The sequence below is a fragment of the Heptranchias perlo genome, chromosome 9, assembly GCF_035084215.1.
Source record: "Heptranchias perlo isolate sHepPer1 chromosome 9, sHepPer1.hap1, whole genome shotgun sequence".
Taxonomy (NCBI): domain Eukaryota; kingdom Metazoa; phylum Chordata; class Chondrichthyes; order Hexanchiformes; family Hexanchidae; genus Heptranchias; species Heptranchias perlo.
This window is the reverse complement of record NC_090333.1, coordinates 49,231,246-49,256,696: the sequence shown is the minus strand read 5'-3', so window position 1 is coordinate 49,256,696 and position 25,451 is coordinate 49,231,246. Positions and strand designations below refer to the sequence as shown.

Below are 25,451 nucleotides of genomic sequence, written 5' to 3'. Positions count from 1 at the left end.
GAATGAGCCTGAAACAAAGAAGTGCAAGGTTGTGATGATATTCACTGCCCATTGGCAATACCTTCCACATGATGGAGGTTGTTTGCAGTTTAGTTTCAAACAGAGGCACGGTTCTGTTATTGCCTCTCTGCTGACAGCAAACACAATTTTTCTCAGACATTCCTAAGTATGTGCGGCTGGTTCTGCAAAAATAACTGTGGGTAAAGGCAGGTGTGGGCAGTACACCTCTGGTTTAAGTGAACCTAACTCACATCCTTTCTTTTGTACCTTTCTTCATCCTTCAAATAACACAAAGAGACGAACAACCATTGGAATGCCTATTCCCAATAAATCACTGACAAGCCCAAAGATAAAGTTCACTTCCGTATATGCTGGAATTCAAAAAGCAGATGGTCCCTTTTTAAATGCTGACTTCCTGTCAGCCCAGAATGAACCTGTCAGTCAGCGCATCCATGGCAAGAAAATGTGGAAACGGGGTATGCATGTTATATTAATTGATTATTATATTTAAATGAAGCGCTCATTTTGAGCAAAAGCATCTTAGGCCAGCCTTTCAGGCCAGCACAAACTTAACAATGATGGATCTCTGCCCAACAAAATAGATGTCCAACCAATTTTTGAGTCCTAAGCACCCCTTCCAAACCAATACCACCGGCCATGGCAACCGAGCAATTTACACGACTATTACTAGCACTGGAACATACTTTTATCTCATCGCTGTGCAATTATTGCAATATTTAATGACATGCTCCCAGGAGGTGACACCCAAATTTTATTTTTATTGGAGAAATACCTTTTTTCAAATTAATAACCTAGGTCGAGGACCAAATCCAGGACATTGCCAAGTTTGATGAAAGTAGGAAGAGGGATAAGATAAATCAAGAAGTAGAGATTAGATAATCATTTTTAATTTTTAACAAAGACTTTATTTTTTTTTAATTAACCTAATTTCAGGGCCACTGTTTTACTGTGACCAAGTAGTCAAATTCAGCTTTTATTGCATGGGATTTGGGAATGTTATCATTGCTTTGGGTATCACATTCTGCAGTTCCATTTGTTCATAATTAGCATTAATAATTTAATTCTGTTTTTATTACATGGGATTATGGAAGTTTCCAGGATTTTAACTAGTGAGATTGAGATTTTTTTTTACTCTTTCCAACCCTGGTAGTGCCCTGAACTTTACAATTCAACTTAGCTATTCAGTTTTAAAAAAAGAAAGACTTAGAATCATAGAAAATTTACAGCACAGAAGGAGGAGGCCATTCGGCTCATTGTGTCCACGCTGGCTGAAAAACGAGCCACCCAGCCTAATCCCACTTTCCCGCATTTGGTCCGTAGCCCTGCAGATCACGGCTCTTCAGGTGCACATCCAGGTATTTTTTTAACTGAGTTGAGGGTTTCTGCCTCTACCACCCTTTCAGGCAGTGAGTTCCAGACCCCACCACCCTCTGGGTGAAAAAAATCTTCCTCATTTCTGCTCTAATCCTTCTACCAATCACTTTAAATCTACGCCCCCGGGTTATTGACCCCTCCGCTAAGGGAAATAGGTCCTTCCTATCCACTCTATCTAAGCCCCTCATAATTTTGTACACCTCAATCAAATCTCCCCTCAGCCTCCTCTGTTCCAAGGAAAACAACCCCAGCCTCTCCAATCTGTCATCATAGCTAAAATTCTCAAGTCCAGGCAACATTCTCATAAATCTCCTCTGTACCTCTCCAGTGCAATTACATCCTTCCTGTAATGTGGTGACCAGAACTGTGCGCAGTACTCAAGCTATGGCCTAACTAGTGTTTTATACAGTTCCAGCATAACATCCCTGCTTTTATATTCTATGCCTCGGCTAATAAAGGCAAGCATTCCATATGCCTTCTTAACCACCTTATTTACCTGTCCTGCTACCTTCAGGGATTTGTGGACATGCACTCCAAGGTCCCTCACTTCCTCTACACCTCTCAGTATCCTCCCATTTATTGTGTATTCCCTTGCCTTGTTTGCTCTCCCCGAATGCATTACCTCACACTACTCCAGATTGAACTCCATTTGCCACTTTTCTGCCCATCTGACCAGTCCATTGATATCTTCCTGCAGTCTACAGCATTCCTCCTCACTATCAACCACATGGCCTATCTTTGTGTCATCCGCAAATTTCTTAATCATGCCCCTTATGTTTAAGTCCAAATCGTTAATGTATACCACAAAAAGCAAAGGACCTAGTACCGAGCCCTGTGGCACCTCACTGGAAACAGCCTTCCAGTCTCAAAAACACATGTCGACCATTACCCTTTGCTTCCTGCCACTGAGCCAATTTTGGATCCAATTTGCCATATTCCCTTGGATCCCATGGGCCTTTACTTTTTTGACTAATCTGCCATGTGGGACCTTGTCAAAAGACTTGAGGCCTGATTTTAACTCTTGGCAGTGGCAGAAAACAGGTGGTAGCAGATTGGCCGCCTGCCCCGACTCCAATGGAAAGGAAAACCCAGCAGGATGTATAACGGATGGCTGATCCACTACCACCTGTTTTCTGCCACTGCCGAAAATTAAAATCAGCCTTTTCGTTGCAAGCACCATTGACCTATTCTCAGGCTGAGCCACGTAGAGGCTAGAAAGGATAGCAACATTTGCTTCCAGTGAAACTTACAATGGCCAGTAGCATTGCTGCCTTTGTAGACAGCAGCCAATCCTCCCCCCATCCCCCACCCATGGGACTCAGCATTGCCCCCTGCCCCCCTCCGCACCCCCCCCCATGCATATATTGCCAATCTAGAAAACAAACAAAAGATGACCAACAGCTTTGAGCAAGACGATGCAGTCCCAAAAAGCTAACCGCTCAAGAATAACCCAGACCTGTGAAAACAAGTAGTTGAACAGGCGATGAAACTGAAGTTAAGATCTGCACAACATTCCTTTGGAATATTGTGGAGTTCAGTCTCATTACTTTTTTGGTGATCGGGGATTATGCAGAACTTTCCTCCAGAAGGTGAAATAGGTGGACTGAAGTTCCAGACCATAGAACTGTAGGAGTTTACAGCACAGAAGGAAGCCAATTGGCACATTTTGTCTGTGCTTGCTGTTTGCTAGAGCAATCCAAAACTAATGTAACTGCCCCATGCTCTCTCTAACCTTGTATTTTTCTCTGGTTCAAAATTGAACTACTCAACCCTTAAACTATGCAATGGCCTTTACCTCAACTATTCCATCTCGCAAAGCATTCCATAATATCTTCCGAGTAGATTAGCCAGATTTTTTAAAAATGAAGTCAGTATCCTTTTGACGTTTACCCGCAAGCAAAATGCACTGTTACCATTGCAGTAAAGCTTTCTGCTTTGCTGTGAGATTTAATGAAGTTCCATCTGCTATTTACCAATGTATTGTGTTCTATGATCAAATCAATCTACTTTGTGCCAATCTGAAGACTGGTAGCATTCAATCAATTTAACTTCATTATATTCTATCATTTTATAGCACATAATGTACCAATTTCTTTTTGATATGTTAATTTTGTGCTCATTAAGTGGAGTGATATCTGTGCTGGAAAATTGAATTAATTTCCGTTTTGAGTAGCCAGGAGAGGGATGTACAATAAAGTGCCCAATATTCTACCCAACAATGTATCTCCACCCCAGTCCCCAGTCTCAGAACAGCATGCCCAGCTGCACCAGTTTGACATTTTTGCATTTTTCACATCACGATTCCCGTGGCCTCTCTGAGTGAGATTGTCAGTTCATGCCAATTAGTGCAAAATTAGAAGCGGTTTTATGCCTCGGGCCTATGCTCATTAGGGATGTAATTTTCAAACTTTTTTTGGTGTTGGGGGAGGGTATTGGGCTGTCCTATCTTCCAAAAGACGGTGTCAACCACCAAAGCAGAACAATGCTATAATTGCAAAACAGCCATTTGTTTCAGTATACAACAGAAATAATGTGGTAGTAAATCAACAAGTACAGGAAAATATAGAATACAGGATTTTCGGTGTGCTCAACCACGGATAGACAGAAATCCGATGATATCGTTGACCCCCTGGAATCTCTCCACGGGCCTTCTAGACTAATCAGACCCCCTAGGATCCATAGACCTCAGTTTGAAAACCCATGCACTAGGAACTGAGTTGCTCAAATTCTTTTCACGTAGGGTCTTCACGGTGCATGGGGTACAATTAATACTTGAACTCTTTGAGGTCTGGTTACATAAACTGGAAAATGGGTTATAGTCACAATAAAAACAACTTTGATATATTCACAAATCATAACAGTCACATGAAATCATTTTTATTGCAATCACTAACAGGTACAAATACTTGCTAACATTGTCCCAGGTGATGCACAGTGTTAATAAGCCAGCTGCCAGTAATCAAATGCACATGGTTTGTCCTCCCACAAAGTAAATGCAATATTGTACTTAATACTGTGGAGCAAATTGCTCTTATTTGTCAGGCAGCAAAGAAATGCTCAAATTCAGTGTTTTAAAGAGTGATCTGGGGAACTTCCTAAGTATTTTTAAGTGGAAGCACTTCAGTGGCACCAGCTGTTCGGGCATCACTTTTGCTAATATCAATCTTTCTGGCTGAAACCACAGAGGGAAGTGCAGGGGTGCTTTTACATTCATCTCATTCTTGTCTTGTATGCAAAGGCCGACATGGGTATCTTTGGTCTTGTCAGAGTCAAGAGGCTCCTCCCTAGACACCAGTTCAATGTATTATTAGTGGGGGAAAATGTAAACTTACTCAAGGGGCACAAGTACAAAATATGCCGTTCATGAAATATACCCATTTTCTAGTAAATTTTTAGTTTGTGGCTATTCTATATAAAGGAAATATTGAAAGTATGATATGATGGAGGAGTTATATTAAACCAGCACCTCAGTCTTCTATGTAATCACAAAAATCATAGGAGACAAGTTTGGAAGAAACTTCTTGTGTTAATGAGAATCGTTGATGTTTGATAGGAAGTAAATAACAAAATGTTGATGGTACCAAATGTGCTTAAATGCCCCTTTGGTCAATGTCGTCACCTCAATCGTTTATGTTTGGAGAATAATAGATGCTTTGCAGGAAATTATAAGGCTGTAAACAAACCAAAGAATTCTGATGATGCCATAAACCACAGAATTGGAGCTTGAGTGGTTTATGAATGTCAAGAAAATATAGAGATTGGATTATGGCTATTATCTCTCTCCCTGATCTGACCTTTCCCAGAACCTGCACTGAAGTACTTCTTGCAATAAGATTTTTAAGCTGCTGGCTTATCTTTGGCACTGAGGGTTGTGGAGAGCTGCAGAGAATTCAAGATTTGGTGTGTGCTCATTTTCTGCTGTGATGCAGGTGTCATGCATGTGTAAGGTCTGTGCAATATGTATTCCTCATTATTTCTCCAGCAGTATGATCAGTGACTCATGCGGCGTTACAGTGGGAAAGTGCTGGCAGCTCGCAGTATTTCATCCAAGTGGCATTAGCCAAGATAGTGGGTGTTTGAAAGCTATTCAGCTATGACAGACATCACAACCAAACTTGATGCTTTCCTTATTTAATGTTCAAACACACCGTGCACTTTCCAGGCAGAGACACTAGTGATGATCAGTGCTGGAGCTGGAATTGTCGTTCCACAGCAAGGAATGAGCCTTGAACCATCACTTTTTATACTTCAAAATCACCTTTCATATCAGGAAGGAGGGGTGGTATTCAGTACCAAACTGAAATGCAATATAAACAGGGTCTGAAAATACCTCTTAATTATGGAGACAACCTCACACAAACATACAACTGGAATTAGATTTTTCTGAAAATTCAAAATGTTGTAGTGGGACACCGTGGACTCCATTTTAATTGCCCCCGATTGGTTTCTGCCAGCCAGCCAGGCTGGGGAGAGGAGAGTGGAAAGAATTGTTGCTTTGGTGGTCTGCATTTTGCACAGGATGATTCCCCAGGGGCTACAGACCATACATCTTGATCATTCAGCAAAGCATCAGCCCTCACCTCTCTGTCTGGAGACTGAGGAAGACAGACTCGGTGCATGGCCATTGGGTCCTGGTAAAAGACCCCGACAGCAAATGAAGATCATGCTGGGAGAGGTGGTGGGCCGCCATCCCACAGAGCAGCCTTACTACAGGTTGCACTGATGTTATTTTATTTCTACCACTTATATTTAATAACTAATCATGAACCCTCACTTCAGATTCAGCTGAAAAAATACAACTAAACACGGGCTTACAGGAGAAGGATGTGAATATGGTAGTCAGTGCGTGAGAGTGATAAATAGAGTATGTGCTGCTGCCGGAGGAGTGGCATCGCTTTACATTGAGTCTACAGCACAGAAACAGGCCATTCGGCCCAACTGGTCTATACCAGCGTTTATGCTCCACACGAGCCTCCTCCCTCTCTACTTATCTAACCCTATCAGCATACCCTTTTATTCCTTTCTCCATTGTTCCACATTCTTACCACTCTGGGTAAAGATGTTTCTCCTGAGTTCCCTGTTCGATTTATTAGTGACTATCTTGTATTGATGATCTCTAGTTTTGGACTCCCCACGAGTGAAAACATTTTCTCTACGTCTACTCTATCAAATCCTTTCCTTATCTTAAAGACCTCCATCATCAGGTTACCCCTCAGTCTTTGCTTTTATAGAGAAAAAAGCCCCAGCCTGTTTAGTCTTTCCCGATAAGTATATCCTCTCAGTTCTGGTATCAGCCTTGTGAATCTTTTTTGCACCTTCTCCAATGCCTTTATATCCTTTTTATAATATGGAGACCAGAACTGTGCGCGGTACTCCAAGTGTGGTCTAACTCAGGTTCTCTACAGATTTAACATAACTTCTCTGCTTTGTAATTCTATCCTTCTAGAAATGAACCCCAGTGCTTGGTTTGCCCTTTTTATGGCCCCATTAACCTGCGTCGCTACTTTTAGTGATTTGTGTATCTGTACCCCCAGATCCCTTTGCTCCTCTACCCCATTTAGACTCTTATTATTCAAGCAATAATAAACTGGGAGAGTACCCAGGTCTGTACTTACTTTTTGTGAAGACTGAGTCTATAGGTAAATCAACTTTTTCTCCAATTATGTGAAGCCATTGCACAAAAGTATTGCACTGTCAGAGCTGAATAAGAACTTTTCATCTGTTATACTTGTTAAATGGCTGTTTAACTACTGGGAACGTGTGAAAGGAGTTACTATTACAAGAGGGGTGTAGTTGACTGGTTTCTTTTGTTCCTGCTAACTGAGGTTTCATAAAATCATTCACAACAAAATCACATGATTGGCAGTCATTAAATTCTACACAAAAAAAATAAAAAGTAAGTAAAGCTTTTAGTGCAGTTTGTGCTTATTTAAAGGTCCTGGGAACCACACCCACTAGGACCTGGGGTGAGACTGTGCCAAACTCATTTCAGCTGGGAATTTTGCAGTTAGCAGAGGGGAAAGAATTTAATTCCATTGTTCTAGTCTGGAACCAACCTAGGTCTGAGAGGATGAAAGGACTGTCCTAACCCATTGCATCGCCTAATTTCTTAATTTCAATCGCTGAAAGATAACTGGCTTTGCCTAATGTAAATAATTACAAAAATAATCTGTTTAAAATACATATGTGAAGTTGTCAAATACTCAGCTTTTCTGCACAAATGAATGGCCAGAAATCTACTAATTACTAAGTATACCTGAAGGCAGAAGCCTGTTGATGCTGCTGGTAATAGCCATTGGTATAAATACAGAAGAATGCTAATTTAGTTTAAAGTTGTCCTGTGTATCAATCATAATTAATTCTATTTTGGAAATGACAGTTCTTGTTAAAAAAACAATGTTCTCTGTTTCCATACAGGGGTTCACCAGACCGAGATGGAAGTGTAAGTATGCAGAAAATTGAATTATTGACTGATTAATGTGCAGGTTAAACAAATACTTGATCAGACCAATATTATTTTAACAAAGCTTATATTACTAACTCACTGCCATTCATAGTACAATAGGTGCAGTTTGTTTCCGTATTGCTGTTCATGCTCAGAATTCACCCCAAGTTCTGAGCACCAACAGTCTCATTAGATTGCAGAATTGCTTCCACTGGAAATGTTCTGCAATATAAACTTTCGATTAAAAATGCCTGATCACCCCCAGCAATGGTAGTGGAGAATAAGCATATTATTTTAAGGAAGAAATATTAAGGGCTAAATGCAGGATTGTCCTGTGGCTTGCAGTTCCGTACACTTCTCTGAAAATTTGAGCCAGTACGTAAGGACCTGCACTAAGTTAGCCAGGGCGCCCAGTAAAAGACCTGTGAATTAAATAAACAAACTTAACTGTCCTTTTTTCCAGTATCATACTATTGACCGGGAGCAGTTAAAGCCATGACAAAATTCACTCACTTACAACAACGTGGAATATTTGTGTACATAAAGGAAACCACCAGTGAACTGAAAACACCCGCTCGTTTTAAGTAATATCAAGTGAAATCATTAATGACAGAATGAATCTTAATGATTGCTATTTGCTTTGAGGTTGTGTCTATGTTGTTGATTTGTTCCTGTCGTCATCTTCTTGATCTTCAGATAAATTACTGTTTATGCTTAATTTACATTGATGTTAAACCGTGTTTAACTTCATTTAAGATTGGCCTAGTAGCCACTTTCATGATATCTCTGGCACAAACCTGGGAACAGGTCATCCTCTCGGCTACAATTGGTGTGTAACTAGAGGACAAAAGTGGGTTGGAAAAAATAAGTGTTGTACCTTACAATTATGCTGAACTTGAAAAATACTGATTAACAAATAATATTTAACAGCAGTCACCATGACTGTGTTAAATACGTTTGTTAAACATTGTTAATTTATATCTTTTATGGTACAAATATGTTCATCCCATTCGACAACTCAATCATTTTAGTGTTTCTAAGAACAGAATATTAATATGAATATATAATCCCGTGACTGGCGATGCATGCTAAAAATGAGGAAGTTAGGAGTGAAAAGGAATGGATCCAAATAGGATAATAGACTTGTTGATAAGCTCAAAAAATTGAAGCAGACGGTATATATGGGTTCAAGGGACAATTGGGTATGCTTTTGAAGAGGCTAGGGTTTGAGAATAAATGTGAAAGGCAGGTTGTGATACAGAACTTTCAACTCTGAGTGGGTTTGTTGGGCCATTTAAAAAAAATGTAATATATATGCTCCTCTCTCAATCATGAGGAATAAATATGATTTTCCTGCTATTTGCCTTCCGGAGAGCATAATGTTAAAAGAAAAATTCTCAAGTACCTACTAATAGCATCTTTGTGTATGGCTTAAAAAGGAGGGAAACAGACCCTCATCAGCTGTAGCTGAATGTATAAGATACAGATACTCTCAAATTCTAGTCCTCTCTGGAGAATCACTACTGGAAGAACTGTGGCTAGAAGAGTTAATTGCTGTACACATTCAACCAGTCTGGGGAGCCATGGAGAACATGAAGAGCCTTACAATTTCTGTAGACTCAGGCCAGTGCTGCTCATTGGAAAGCAAGCTTCACCTGCAATGAGCAGGCTAGCACAACTGTCACTGTTAGCTGCCAGAAGATGAATTCCCCCACTGTGATGAAACACAACTCTTCCGACAACAAACATGGGTGAAATATCTGTGAGACTGATATCAATCAGAGTGAACAGTGTGTAGACTCAATCCGAGAGGTATAGGCAGGTCGGAACCCTTTTCTACCAGCCAACACAACCAAACTTACTCCCATGGTCAAAATGGGACCACAAGCTAATGACCCTTCCCCGTGTCCCACAAAGGACAATGGCCCTACCCTGCAGCTAGGCAGAATCCGTGATGTTGTCATGGCTCAGGCAAACCCCAGGGACTCATCAAATTATCCTGACCACTAAATAAGGTGTAGTTTCCCATGTATGTACAATGATACCGACAACCCTAAATGTGCCAGTATATTCTGCCATGTGTACTGTGTGACAAAACTGTACAGTCACTGAACAAAATATATGTACAGTTTTGTCACATATATTTTCTCTTCTTAAAAAATAAAAAATATTTAAATATAAATAGCATTTGTAATATCCTTTTGATTTCTAACCTTTTACAGAAGAAAAGTAACGGTGCTCCAAATGGATTTTATGCAGAAATCGACTGGGAGCGATATGTAAGTAAAATTCTTGTTTCAAGTGCAACATTGTTTTCAAATGCCCTGCTTTACATGGAAGGTTTCAATGATCTTTCTATAAAAAAATCTCTCAAACTGAAGAGGAAATGCCATTGGCTCAATTGTTTTTTTGATATATACAGTCAGACTTAGTTATATCGGAAAGGATCCGCGCTGAAAACTGCCATAATTCTGCCGCATGTGTGACCAGGTCATAATATTTGCTGCAATTTGAACATTTACAAAATCATTATTTGTTTCTTTTATATAATAATCCTAATTATTATGTTGAATTTTAAAGTTTTTTTAACCTTTCTAACAGTAGATGCAGATGTTTGCATGGAATGGACTGCATTAGACCCTGATTAACTGTTACATAGCTGGAGACAGCCACAGTCATCCATGACGAGTTTTATTGCCCAAAGCAACATCAACAAAGTAACTACCTACAGCATCTAAATTATATATGTAATCAAAGCAATCTCATCCACTAAAGAATTTACACACTGTACACACCTCAGTGCACTAAATAACATAAACTCCTTGAAAATAATGATTTTGTAAATGTTCAAATTGCAGCAAATGTTATGACCTGGTCGCCCATGTGGCAGAATTATGGCAGTTTTCAATGTGGATCCTTTCTGATATAACTAAGTCTGATCATATATATCAAAAAAGCAATTGAGCCTAATGTCCAGAAGTAGGATTTCTGGTAACCCATCATTAGGGGAGTTAAAATCAAGCTAGTCAATTTACCGCCCCAGTCCCACACCACCGCTTTTTTAACTTGGCCCTTCTGTTAGGTGGCCCAGGCACCTGCCTGAATCAGACAGGAGCCTGAGGCAGTGTTGAAGGCAGGAGTGGGCAGAGCGGATACAGTGGATGCTTCGCTGAGTGAAACCTGGCAGTGAAGAGGAAGAGGTCACAAAAAGGTACGTCTAAAATTATTTTTGCAGGGCCAGGAGGAACAGGAGTGCTCCACAAGAATAATGTGGACCGCTGCTGCCACAGCCTACCCTCCGCTCTGTGATCAGCCCCCACCCCTCTGGCCTTACCTTTCTGATCCCCTAGATATTGCGCTGGCCTGAAGCTGACAAGCCGCAGTGGGATGCCTGTTTGCGGCATGTAACTCACCAGCAGCATATTAATGAAGCCCTGCCCCCAAAATGGTTCAGGCCCACCACTAACCAGTCGCTCAATAGTTAAAATCCCCCCCCCTCCCACTCCAAACTATCATACGTGGGTTTCCTATCGTCTTGAGATATATGCTTCCTTCTTTTGTCCTCTGGAAATGATTGTGTCCAGTTGTTCAGTCTACCACCCTGTTCAAGCCTTTAGGTCCATTCCCACATCAACCATACACAGTTCTGGAAGCTGTAATCACAGAATCAAGAGTGTCCTGATCCAATTTTTTTATACCATGTGGTGTATCTCTTGTGGGATGGTGATTTCTGTGAGAGCTGCCAAACTTTCCAAACCTCATATGCTTTTTGTAAAAATAAAACACTGCAGATGCTGGAAATCTGAAGCAAAAACTGAAAATGCTGGAAATACTCTGCAGGTCAGTCAGCAGAGGTGCAGAATTATCCACCAGTATGATGTTGTGATGGAAGGTCCCCATCCCAAGCACCAAACTGCCTCCCCCTACAAAAGCCGATGCACCCATCCATCTAAATAGACAAAATCCTCAGCTGGATGGAAAGTGGGAGCAATAGTTAAGCTCTGAACTTATTAAAGTCACTGTGAAAGCTAAAGGGCTGAAAATGCCTAAAAAAAAAGATATGGGGTTGTTCTTCCAGCTTGCATTGAGCATCATGAACAGTGTAGAAAGCCAAAGACAGAGAAGTCAGAGTAGGAGTGGAATGGGAAATTAAAGTGATAAGCGACATGGAGCTCGGAATCACACTTGCAAACAGAATGGAGGTGATTCAGGAAAGCAATCACTTAATCTGTGTATAGTCTCCCTAGTGTAGAGGAGACTGCACCATGAGTAATGGATACAGTATACTAGATTAGAGGAAGAGCATGTAAATTGTTATCTCGCATGAAAATTGTTTTGGGTCCTGGACACTGGTGAGGGAGGTGAATGGATAGATCTTGCATTTTCTGCCCTTGCACAAGAAGGTGTCAGGAGAAAGACAGCAGGTGATGGGGGTGGTGGAAGAGAGAACCAGGGTGCTACAGAGGAAGCGGCCTCTTCAGAAAGCAAAGAGGTGAAGGGAAGGGAAGATGTATGTCACGGTTCAGGATTTTTGACCATTTTTCCACAAAGTATTTGGAGAAGAGTTGCATTTAAATGTTGGGCTTTGAAAGCAAAATATGTACACCCAAGTATTTTTTTTGTTAAAGAAAAGCACTGAGACAAAAGTTGGTTAAAATGCATATGACCTAGCCATTGAAGATTTTAAAAATCATTTTCAAATCCTGTCTGTGGAAAAATGGTCAAAATATGTTTAGTAGTGGGATCATATTGGAGATGGTAGAAATGGCAGAAGATGATCTGGCAAATGCAGATATTGGTGGGTGGAAAGTGAGTTAGGGGAACCCATCACGGGAGGGGAAGGGGGTGAGAGAAGAAGCACAGGAAATGGAACCGATCTGGTTGACGGTCCTCCCCACATAGTGGAGGAGAATTTTTGGATGAAGTAAAACGAGAGCATTTCAGAAATTCTGGTGTAGACGGCGGCATCATCAAGGATGGAGAAACTGGGGAAAGGAATGGAGTGCTTTCCAGGAAGTGGGGTGAGAAGTATAATCCCCAGAGATAGAGACAGCAAAGTCCAGGAAGGGAAAGGAAAGGTCAGAGAAGGATCACATAAAGGTGAAGGATGGATAGAAATTTTAAGTTTAGCGAATGAAATTCCCTAGATCAGGACAAAAGGAGGAAGTAGCACCAACACAGTCATCAGTGTAATGAAAAAGGACCTTGGAAGAGCCCTTGAGTAGGACTGGAACAAAGATTGTTCTACATGCCCTACAAAAAGACAGACATAGCTGGGACTCCTACAAGTTGCCATAGCAACACAGAGAGTGGGTGGAATTAAAGGAGAAGTTGTTCAAGGTAAGAACTAGTTTAGCCAGTCAGACAAGGGTGGTGGTGGATAGGGACTGGTTGAATCGCTGTTTAATAAAAAAAGCGAAGGGTCTGGAAACCAGCCTGGTAAGGAATAGGGGTGTAGAGGAACTATATATCTATAGTGAAAAGGAGATTGTTGGATTTAACAAAACAGAATTCGTTAAAGCATTCGTTGAAGTGGTAGAGGGATCAGAAGACTCACAGATGTAGATGGGCAGAGACTGGACAAGGGAAGAAAAAATAGAATCAAGATAAGTGGAATCCTATTTGTCTATCTTGGGGAGGAGGTAGAAGTGGGCTGTGTGGGGATGGCGAACAAAGTGGTTGGAGATAGATCTCCAAAGGAGAAGAGGTCAGTAACAATGTGGTGTTCAGACATGGTCTGGGGGCGATGAGAGGGGTTGTCAGAGAATTGGCATTTAGTCTCAGCAAGGTGGAGGTCCTTTCGCCATACAGCAACCCCATTGGTCAGTGGGTTTGATGATGTCAGAATTAAACCTGAGAGAACGGGATGCCACAAATTCAGTGGGAGATGGATTAAAGTGAGTGAGGGGTGTAGAGAAACTGACATAGCCGATATTACATCAGTAGTTCTCAATGAAAAGATTGAGAGGGTTCGATGCAGTGGGAGAGGACGAGGTGGAGCAGGAAGTGGTCAGACTTGGGGGGGGGGCAGTGGGAGGGGACAAGGTGGAGCAGGAAGTGGTGTGGTCAGACGTGGGGGTGGTGGAGATTTCTAGCCAAAAAAAGTTGGCATGGAGGCAAAGGTAGCAGAAAGGCTCAGCATTATGTCAAGCTCAGAATTTATACAGGTATAGCATGGGGGATGAAGCTAAGACCCTTGCTGAAGGAGCGAGGAAAAGGCCAGAAAAGATGGTAAAAATCTGGCATGGGATGGGGATGGAGGAAAGAAAAAAGGAAGATATCGGGAGATAGGCTAGCATCCAAGAGTTGTTAAAGCTTTTGCTTCTTACTGCCTAAAAAAAGTTTTCGAAGGATGATATGGAACTGAGGACCAGGGCAGCTCTGAAATAAAGTGGAATTGATGCCACTAAAGAGATCTAGGGAGAGTGCATTTAGCGGCGCATGGTAGAGAGGGTAAATTTCATAAAACAGCAAGAACAGTGGTCAAAGGAAAATGAATATCACCGAGATATTGGTGACCATAGGTGGCTCCAAAAGAAGACGGTGCAACTGCAGTTGGAACCCATGTAGAATGAGCTGAAGCTGGAAAGAGATGTGGCTACAAAATTGGGTCTTGGCAAAGACATTGTCAAAAACATGGGGAGGGAATAACAATGAAAGTGAACAAGTAAAAGAGACAAATGGGCATTGTTAGAGGATGGTTTTTATTTGTGATTAGATGCTCGATCTATTCCTCAGAAAAGTTCTTGAAACATTGAGGTCAAGCATTCATAGTTTTATTAAGCATACAGTAAATTCAATAGAACTTAGACATATACTTAAAATATAGTACAACCACATCTGATGATTGGGGACACAAACATGTTACAGTTCTGAGCTCAGTATTCAGGTTGATCAAACCTCTGAATCCAAATCCTCATTAAAACCTGTCACTTTTTATACCTTTTTGAGCTACAAGTTTCTCATCAAAATGTCCATATTTGACACAGACCTGATCATGCCTTGTTCACATGTATAACGTTACATCTTTAAACTGCAGACTAGTGACAAATAGGTAATTTTACAATACTTCTATTGATTGATATGGGTGAAGATGTAAACATCTTGCTTTCCATTTTCTTAGGCTTCTTATCTCTTACTCCTACTACGCGACCCTCAGCATATCTCCACATTACATGATTATAACAAAAGTTCAAATGCAACTCCATGGAAGGAGAAGCTAAGTGAAGCCCATGTCTTATTGATAAGCTGATTTCCTTGCTAACAAGCTCTTTTTCCACTGGGCTAACAAGATCAGTATAACTTCCTTATTTTGATACCTTATTAAAATTGTATTCCTTGTTACATATAATTGCTATTCCACCAAATGAAACCTTTATTTATAAGTCTGTCTTTGATTCTGTACCATTCAGCTCTAGCTTAATTCTAAACTCTAATTACAAAGAATAATGTTTTACCCAGATATTTTCCTTTTACAGCATTAACTGTTGTCTGTGCACCCATATCATTGACTACAATCTCCCTCAAACTTGGGAGCCAGTACGCAATGGCATGTCTCCAATTAAATTCTCTCAATAAGCAGGTGGTTACTTCATATTAAAACTTGTTGGTGCTGTAAGGGTCAGTCTCAGTTCAAAAGTTCAATGGTCACTATCTTAGTACACTTGTAACAATTTTAAGATATTACAATTTAAGAATCTTACTTCCCCATTGAACAAAGAAAGGCTAAAAGCGAACATTACAAAAGAAGGACAAATCGATAGCGGTATTACATTAACACACTTCAAGTCAGTCTGATTAATCGTTTCCTTACAGAAATCACGGCAAAGAGAGGAACAGAACTTATTCAAGGCAGGCATTGCTTGAAGAGAACCATTTTTATACCGGAGTATGGAACATTAAATAGGGATGCAGATTAAATCTTAGAAATGGATAATGAATTGGCTGCAACGTAAAAAACAAAGGCACTTGTTACTTGTTAGAATAGTTTTGTCAAGGTGTGGTCGGGGTGGGTGGGGGGGTGGAAAGAGGGGAGGAGAGTACTGTGTTGATATGCCCCATGACTCAGTGTTGGGACCACTACTATTTCTCATTTACATAAACGACCTTGACTCAGAAACTCAATGTAATTTGTTGATACCAAACTGGGAGGGCCAGTGGAATTAGAGGAGACAGCCCACAAATTACAAAATGAGTTGGACAAAATATGTATGTGGGCTGAATGCTGACAAGTGTAAAGTACTGCATGTGGGAAGGAAAATTGGGTCACATGCACACTCCACGAATGATGTGGGAGTAACTAAGGAAGGAACTGAAAGAAATCCAGGTGTCTTAGTACAACTTAATGCTCCACATATCCAACCAATGCAGAGCAGAGATCAACAAAGCCAACATAATGTTGAACTACATAGCTAAAACAGCAGGATGCAAGTCAGAGCAAGTTGTGATCAAATTGTTCAGACCTCTGGTCAGACCACACCTTGAATACTGTGCCCTTTCTGGTTACTGAGAAATAAAGGAGACATTTGAGTGCTGGAAGTGGTGCAGTAAAGAGCAAAGAGGCTGATCCCTAGTGTCAAACATTTGAGTTATGAGGAAAGACTGGAGAAACTTGGGCTATTTAGACTTAACAGGTGTCTGAGAGGTGATTTTATAGTTTATACAAGATAGATAAGGATTGGAAAAAGTAAATCCTGAATTAACTTTGAATTAAATTGCAGAAGTGGGACTAGAGGACATGGGTTCAAATTAGTAAAAGATAAATTTAGGACTAATATCAGGAAGTTCTTTACACAAAAGTGATCAACACATGGAATGGACTTACAGATAGAGTGGTGGAGGCAAAAACCCTGGAATCTTTTAAGAAACAGCTAGATGTTGGGTGGGGGATGGGAACTGTAGGATCCTTCTGGATGGATGAATTAAGATGGGCTGAATGCTCTTTCTCATTTGTAATTATCTTATCATTTCACACTTGCTTCCCAGGGGGGTAGGTCACCCAATGCTGATATAGGAAAATTTGGTTTTTTTCTATTACTTTTTGGTTTCTCTCTGATAGAATCATATAATGTTATAGCACAGGAAAAAAAGGGCCATTTGCCCCATCAAATCTTTCCTGTTGTTTTTCTCCAATATGAACCACCTGATCTAATTCCACACTCCTGCTAATCCATTAATATTCTTGTTCGAGCAAATATCTAATTCTCTTTGAAAAGAGTTTGTGGCCGTTAGCTGTGATTTGGTTGATCATTACCGCAGGTAACCATTTTGAAAATGTGCTGACAGAACATGAACCTTTGCAGCCAACATGGAACAGATTAAGAGATTGGAGGATGGAACAAATTAGAAAGGATTGCATAGATTCAGCACTGTATCTGTAAACAGAACAAGGTATTTTCATAGAACGACGGCATCATCATCATCATCATCAAAGACAAAATAAAGAGAAATGCATCACTTCAAGTTGTTATCCCTTCTAAATAAAGGGACTTCAATATAAGTAAAGAAATTTGAAGACATTTTTGTTTTAATATTTTTGCAGGGTCACAGCCAAAATAATTACAATGTATTGGAGTGAATGTGAACTAAATAAATCAATTGTAAACAATTTTACAACACCAAGTTATAGTCCAGCAATTTTATTTTAAATTCACAAGCTTTCGGAGGCTTCCTCCTTCCTCAGGTAAATGTTCAGGAGCTCCTCGAAGCCTACGCATTTATACATATAGAACAATACATGGTGTTTACAGAATGCCCCTGCAACTGCCCGTTGCCAAGGCAATCACCGTGTTCAGACAGAGAGGTGTCACCTGCAGAACCCCCGAATACACATTCAACAAAAAAACAAACAGGAAAAAAAACAGAGAGAGGCAGAAACATCCGGAAGGCAGAGAAAGCCAGCAAATGACCCATTATATTAAAAACAGATAACATTTGTTCGCTGGTGGGGTAACGTGTAGCGTGACATGAACCCAAGATCCCGGTTGAGGCCGTCCTCATGGGTGCGGAACTTGGCTATCAATTTCTGCTCGACGATTTTGCGTTGTCGTGTGTCTCGAAGGCCGCCTTGGAGTACGCTTACCCGAAGGTCGGTGGATGAATGTTCATGACTGCTGAAGTGTTCCCCGACTGGGAGGGAACCCTCCTGTTTGGCGATTGTTGCGCGGTGTCCGTTCATCCGTTGTCGCAGCGTCTGCATGGTCTCGCCAATGTACCATGCTCTGGGGCATCCTTTCCTGCAACGTATGAGGTAGACAACGTTGGCCGAGTCACAGGAGTATGAACCATGCACCTGGTGGGTGGTGTCCTCTCGTGTGATGGTGGTATCTGTGTCGATGATCTGGCATGTCTTGCAGAGGTTACCGTGGCAGGGTTGTGTGGTGTCGTGGACGCTGTTCTCTTGAAAGCTAGGTAATTTGCTGCGAACGATGGTCTGTTTGAGGTTGGGTGGCTGTTTAAAGGCGAGTAGTGGAGGTGTGGGGATGGCCATAGCGAGGTGTTTGTCCTCATTGATGACATGTTGAAGGCTGCGGAGAACATGGCGTAGTTTCTCCGCTCCGGGGAAGTACTGGACGACAAAGGGTACTCAGTTGGTTGCTTCCCGTGTTAGTCTCCTGAGGAGGTCTATGCGATTTTTTGCTGTGGCCCGTCGGAACTGTCGATCGATGAGTCGAGCGTCATATCCCGTTCTTACGTGGGCGTCTTTCAGCGTCTGTAGGTGTCCATCGCGTTCCTCCTCGTCTGAGCAGACCCTGTGTATTCGCAGGGCCTGTCCATAGGGGATGGCCTCTTTGACGTGGTTAGGGTGGAAGCTGGAAAAGTGGAGCATCGCGAGGTTGTCCGTGGGCTTGCGGTAGAGTGAGGTGCTGAGGTGCCCGTCTTTGATGGAGATTCGTGTGTCCAAGAAAGAAACTGATTCTGAGGAGTAGTCCATGGTGAGCTTGATGGTGGGATGGAACTTGTTGATGTTATCGTGTAGTCTCTTTAGTGATTCCTTGCCGTGGGTCCATAGAAAGAAAATGTCGTCGATGTATCTGGTGTATAGTGTTGGTTGGAGGTCTTGTGCAGTGAAGAAGTCCTGCTCGAACTTGTGCATGAAAATGTTGGCGTATTGGGGTGCGAATTTGGTCCCCATGGCTGTTCCGTGTGTTTGGGTAAAGAACTGGTTATCGAAGGTGAAGACATTGTGATCCAGGATGAAGCGGATGAGTTGTAGGATGGCTTCCGGAGATTGGCTGTTGTTGGTGTTGAGTATTGATGCTGTCGCAGCGATGCCGTCATCGTGGGGGATACTGGTGTATAGTGCCGAGACGTCCATCGTGGTGAGAAGTGTTCCTGGTTCAACTGGTCCGTGGGTACTGAGTTTTTGTAGGAAGTCTGTAGTGTCGCGACAGAAGCTGGGGGTTCCCTGTACGATGGGTTTCAGGATGCCCTCGATGTAACCAGAGAGGTTCTCACACAGGGTTCCGTTGCCTGATACGATGGGACATCCGGGTGTGTTGGCTTTGTGTATCTTTGGGAGGCAGTAGAAGTCTCCCACGCGGGGATTACGTGGGATGAGAGTGCGTAGGATGCTTTGAAGGTCTGGATCGAAGGTCTTGATCAGTTTGTTGAGCTGGTGGGTGTGTTCTTTGGTCGGATCTGCGGGTAACCGTCTGTAGTGTTCCTGGTTGTCCAGTTGTCGGTATGCTTCTTTGCAATAGTCTGTTCTGTTCTGTATGACTATGGCTCCTCCTTTGTCCGCTGGTTTGATGACGATGTTGCGGTTGGTCTTGAGAGCGTTGATGGCGTTGCGTTGTGCTCGGGTGACATTCTGGACTGTCTTCTGAGTGCGGCTGATGAATCTGGCATTGACGCATTTCCTGACAGCTTGAGCATACATGTCCAGCTGAGGGCAGCGACCCTCCGGAGGAGTCCAGTTTGACTCTTTCCTCTTCGGTTGCTGTACCGCGGATCCCTCTGTCTGCTGTTCCGGATCGTCGATTGTCTCATTGGGTTCGCTGCTGAAATCTTGGGGTTTGTGGTAGAATTCCCGGAGCCTCATTCTCCTGATGAATTCCTCTGTGTCCGCCGCGAGACTAGTGGGGTCCATTTTGGTAGTGGGGCAGAAATTGAGCCCTCGGCTGAGAACTTCGATTTCGTCTGGTTGAAGGGTGTGGTCGGATAAATTGACAATAGACTTCCCTGTGGTTGCAACCGTGGTACCGGGGGAAGCTTGGTCGTTGCTGGTGGTGATGCCGAGTTTCTCAAGCTTCCTGCTCTTGGTTTTCATGTAGGCAGCGTAGTTCCGTTGCCTCGTCTGTTTGGCGGTATAACGTAGCTGGTCTGCTGTGTCCTGAGTACAGGTTGAGAGTATGGACTCTATCTTGGTTTCGAGGTTGTGGCGTCTGCTGTAGAGTTGGTGTATGAGATGGTTGCGGAGTGTGCGAGAGGTACGGCGGCAGAGTCTCTCAGCGTAATCCGAGTTGTATGTGGACTTGAGTGGGTTCGTGATCTGGAGTCCTTTCGGGATCTTGTCTGCTTTCTTGCAGCTCTGTAAAAACTTGATGTCTGTAAAAACTTGATGTCTGTAAAAACTTGATGTCTGTAAAAACATGATGTCTGTAAAAACTTGATGTCTGTAAAAACTTGATGTCTGTAAAAACAAGTTTTTACAGACATCAAGTTTTTACAGACATCATGTTTTTACAGACATCATGTTTTTACAGACATCAAGTTTTTACAGACATCAAGTTTTTACAGAGCTGCAAGAAAGCAGACAAGATCCCGAAAGGACTCCAGATCACGAACCCACTCAAGTCCACATACAACTCGGATTACGCTGAGAGACTCTGCCGCCGTACCTCTCGCACACTCCGCAACCATCTCATACACCAACTCTACAGCAGACGCCACAACCTCGAAACCAAGATAGAGTCCATACTCTCAACCTGTACTCAGGACACAGCAGACCAGCTACGTTATACCGCCAAACAGACGAGGCAACGGAACTACGCTGCCTACATGAAAACCAAGAGCAGGAAGCTTGAGAAACTCGGCATCACCACCAGCAACGACCAAGCTTCCCCTGGTACCACGGTTGCAACCACAGGGAAGTCTATTGTCAATTTATCCGACCACACCCTTCAACCAGACGAAATCGAAGTTCTCAGCCGAGGGCTCAATTTCTGCCCCACCACCAAAATGGACCCCACTAGTCTCGCGGCGGACACAGAGGAATTCATCAGGAGAATGAGGCTCCGGGAATTCTACCACAAACCCCAAGATTTCAGCAGCGAACCCAATGAGACAATCGACGATCCGGAACAGCAGACAGAGGGATCCGCGGTACAGCAACCGAAGAGGAAAGAGTCAAACTGGACTCCTCCGGAGGGTCGCTGCCCTCAGCTGGACATGTATGCTCAAGCTGTCAGGAAATGCGTCAATGCCAGATTCATCAGCCGCACTCAGAAGACAGTCCAGAATGTCACCCGAGCACAACGCAACGCCATCAACGCTCTCAAGACCAACCGCAACATCGTCATCAAACCAGCGGACAAAGGAGGAGCCATAGTCATACAGAACAGAACAGACTATTACAAAGAAGCATACCGACAACTGGACAACCAGGAACACTACAGACGGTTACCCGCAGATCCGACCAAAGAACACACCCACCAGCTCAACAAACTGATCAAGACCTTCGATCCAGACCTTCAAAGCATCCTACGCACTCTCATCCCACGTAATCCCCGCGTGGGAGACTTCTACTGCCTCCCAAAGATACACAAAGCCAACACACCCGGATGTCCCATCGTATCAGGCAACGGAACCCTGTGTGAGAACCTCTCTGGATACATCGAGGGCATCCTGAAACCCATCGTACAGGGAACCCCCAGCTTCTGTCGCGACACTACAGACTTCCTACAAAAACTCAGTACCCACGGACCAGTTGAACCAGGAACACTTCTCACCACGATGGACGTCTCGGCACTATACACCAGTATCCCCCACGATGACGGCATCGCTGCGACAGCATCAATACTCAACACCAACAACAGCCAATCTCCGGAAGCCATCCTACAACTCATCCGCTTCATCCTGGATCACAATGTCTTCACCTTCGATAACCAGTTCTTTACCCAAACACACGGAACAGCCATGGGGACCAAATTCGCACCCCAATACGCCAACATTTTCATGCACAAGTTCGAGCAGGACTTCTTCACTGCACAAGACCTCCAACCAACACTATACACCAGATACATCGACGACATTTTCTTTCTATGGACCCACGGCAAGGAATCACTAAAGAGACTACACGATAACATCAACAAGTTCCATCCCACCATCAAGCTCACCATGGACTACTCCTCAGAATCAGTTTCTTTCTTGGACACACGAATCTCCATCAAAGACGGGCACCTCAGCACCTCACTCTACCGCAAGCCCACGGACAACCTCACGATGCTCCACTTTTCCAGCTTCCACCCTAACCACGTCAAAGAGGCCATCCCCTATGGACAGGCCCTGCGAATACACAGGGTCTGCTCAGACGAGGAGGAACGTGATGGACACCTACAGACGCTGAAAGACGCCCACGTAAGAACGGGATATGACGCTCGACTCATCGATCGACAGTTCCGACGGGCCACAGCAAAAAATCGCATAGACCTCCTCAGGAGACTAACATGGGAAGCAACCAACAGAGTACCCTTTGTCGTCCAGTACTTCCCCGGAGCGGAGAAACTACGCCATGTTCTCCGCAGCCTTCAACATGTCATCAATGAGGACAAACACCTCGCTATGGCCATCCCCACACCTCCACTACTCGCCTTTAAACAGCCACCCAACCTCAAACAGACCATCGTTCGCAGCAAATTACCTAGCTTTCAAGAGAACAGCGTCCACGACACCACACAACCCTGCCACGGTAACCTCTGCAAGACATGCCAGATCATCGACACAGATACCACCATCACACGAGAGGACACCACCCACCAGGTGCATGGTTCATACTCCTGTGACTCGGCCAACGTTGTCTACCTCATACGTTGCAGGAAAGGATGCCCCAGAGCATGGTACATTGGCGAGACCATGCAGACGCTGCGACAACGGATGAACGGACACCGCGCAACAATCGCCAAACAGGAGGGTTCCCTCCCAGTCGGGGAACACTTCAGCAGTCATGGACATTCATCCACCGACCTTCGGGTAAGCGTACTCCAAGGCGGCCTTCGAGACACACGACAACGCAAAATCGTCGAGCAGAAATTGATAGCCAAGTTCCGCACCCATGAGGACGGCCTCAACCGGGATCTTGGGTTCATGTCACGCTACACGTTACCCCACCAGCGAACAAATGTTATCTGTTTTTAATATAATGGGTCATTTGCTGGCTTTCTCTGCCTTCCGGATGTTTCTGCCTCTCTTTTTTTTCCTGTTTGTTTTTTTGTTGAATGTGTATTCGGGGGTTCTGCAGGTGACACCTCTCTGTCTGAACACGGTGATTGCCTTGGCAACGGGCAGTTGCAGGGGCATTCTGTAAACACCATGTATTGTTCTATATGTATAAATGCGTAGGCTTCGAGGAGCTCCTGAACATTTACCTGAGGAAGGAGGAAGCCTCCGAAAGCTTGTGAATTTAAAATAAAATTGCTGGACTATAACTTGGTGTTGTAAAATTGTTTACAATTGTCAACCCCAGTCCATCACCGGCATCTCCATATCATAAATAAATCAAAGCCACATCAGAAGTTAGTTTACAATTTGCATTAATCCTACTATTGCTCATGTTGATGTGTCAACAATTTATATTAAAAAAACAGTGATATAAAAAATGAAAGATCCGGGGGGAATTGCCTGGTGCAGTGGGATTTACACTCACTTTTCACCTCTGCTACGTCGGTTTCAATCCAGTCCCCACTGATGGAATGAAAGTCTCTCTGTCTCTGTTGGCAGTAAGCTTCCTACATGAAATGCAGTTGGGCAATCTTAACTCAGTTTCTCAGCAGAATACTGTCCCTCATTCAGCAAGGGTGGCAGAGAAGATATCAGATGGTTGGTAGAGTAGGGGGTTGTTCAGAGGTTTGGACTGAGATGTTCCATTCCCCAGCACCAACATCTCTCACCTTGATCAGCACAAATTGACCAAAAAATGTCAAATGTTTCTTCACTGATTAATGATAAATGCTCACGGTTGCACATCCAGACAAAATTTTACTAATAAATCCATGACTACAGGGTTTCAATCTGCTTCGATTGGTTCATGTTAACCATGTGGTGTATTCGGTCACATAGTTAGCAAGAACCAAACAGGTTTAAGAATGACATTCCACAGCAACCACAGTCGGCAGTCATTATGGTTCCACACCAAAAACTGTTAATTTAATAACCAAGTTGAAATAACTCTTGCCATTTAAAAATTGTAACTAAAAATTTAACTACATAAGTTGAAATAACATTTAGAAAGTGGAAGTTTCAATTAAAATTTCAGTTAAATTGAAGGTGTAGGCAGGGTGAAGCCCTGTACCCCTGGATAGCCCTGAAACTCAATTTATGAGCAGGTTGAGTCGGAGGTGGCAGCTGCTGCGGCTCAGTCAATTCCAAATTTTCAACAGCAACAAAAAAAATTATCTATGAGCAAAGCCACAGGAAATCACTAATGGTTGAAAATCTTCCAAAATGTTTCATTCTGTTACTTGTCTGATTTTCAGAATTCACCAGAAGTAGATGATGAAGGATACAGTATCAGGCCCGATGACAAATCAGGTTATATCCTTTGGACCCTTGCGACCTTACTGGCTTTCTCTCTCCACAGATGATGCCTGAGCTGCTGAGTGTTTCCTGCATTTTCTGTTTTTATTTCAGGTTTCCAGTATATTGCGTTTTGTTTTTCCTGACTTGTTTTCATAGGAGAAAAATACATTGAAGGATATTTTTGTATAGTTCCATTCTTTTAAGGCAGGTTGATACCCCATTGCAGGGCAGCTGCTGGAGTTCTCTCTCTAACGTAAACAAGATGTTGTATGTGCCTCTCAAACAACACCTCACAAGGTAGTGTATTTCCTTGCCTCTAGAGGTGAAGCACTGACAGGACTCTTGCTTTGTTCTGGCCATGTATACACCATGTGTACATCTAGCTGTAAGCCTGTCCATACAGGCTAGCAATGCAATTTTGACATTGTTATTCTGTTTGGACTGACCCCAGCACCAAGGAAAGTTCCCAGGGTGAATTAAAAATAGTAAATGCTATGTGCAGTTGTTCCAGTACTGCTGCCACTGCTCTGAATTCAGAACAAGCAGCTGGACCATATTGTGGAACCACTTTCAATGAGGAGGTTGTCACCATTTTTATGACATATATGACGCCATAGTTTAAAAATAGCACCAGTTTTCTTACAAACACAATTGGAAAGCTCCATCAGTAACTTACCAGTGCTGACTTTTTTTGTATTCCAATTTTTTTCTCTTTCTGTTTTGAAGGCATTGACTCTTGCCAGGATACAATTTCATAGATGCGAGTGACTTTCCAGTAACTCACCCAAGTGACCATTCTTTGTGTGATGAACACGGACAGTGAATGTCAGTAGGCTGTCCAACCCTGGGGACATCGCCACTAAACACAAACCTG

General features: G+C 42.9%; 1 protein-coding gene across 1 annotated transcript in view; it reads left to right on the top strand.

Annotated features, from left to right (window-relative positions):
- Positions 1 to 25,451, top strand: part of sgip1a (SH3GL interacting endocytic adaptor 1a) — a 163,438-nt gene that overhangs the window by 57,868 nt on the left and 80,119 nt on the right. Inside the window, exons 3-5 of the mRNA XM_067990376.1 lie at positions 7,813 to 7,837; positions 10,063 to 10,119; positions 24,535 to 24,592. Of these exons, the coding sequence (XP_067846477.1) occupies positions 7,813 to 7,837; positions 10,063 to 10,119; positions 24,535 to 24,592 (140 nt within the window). The remainder of the gene's footprint in view (positions 1 to 7,812; positions 7,838 to 10,062; positions 10,120 to 24,534; positions 24,593 to 25,451) is intronic.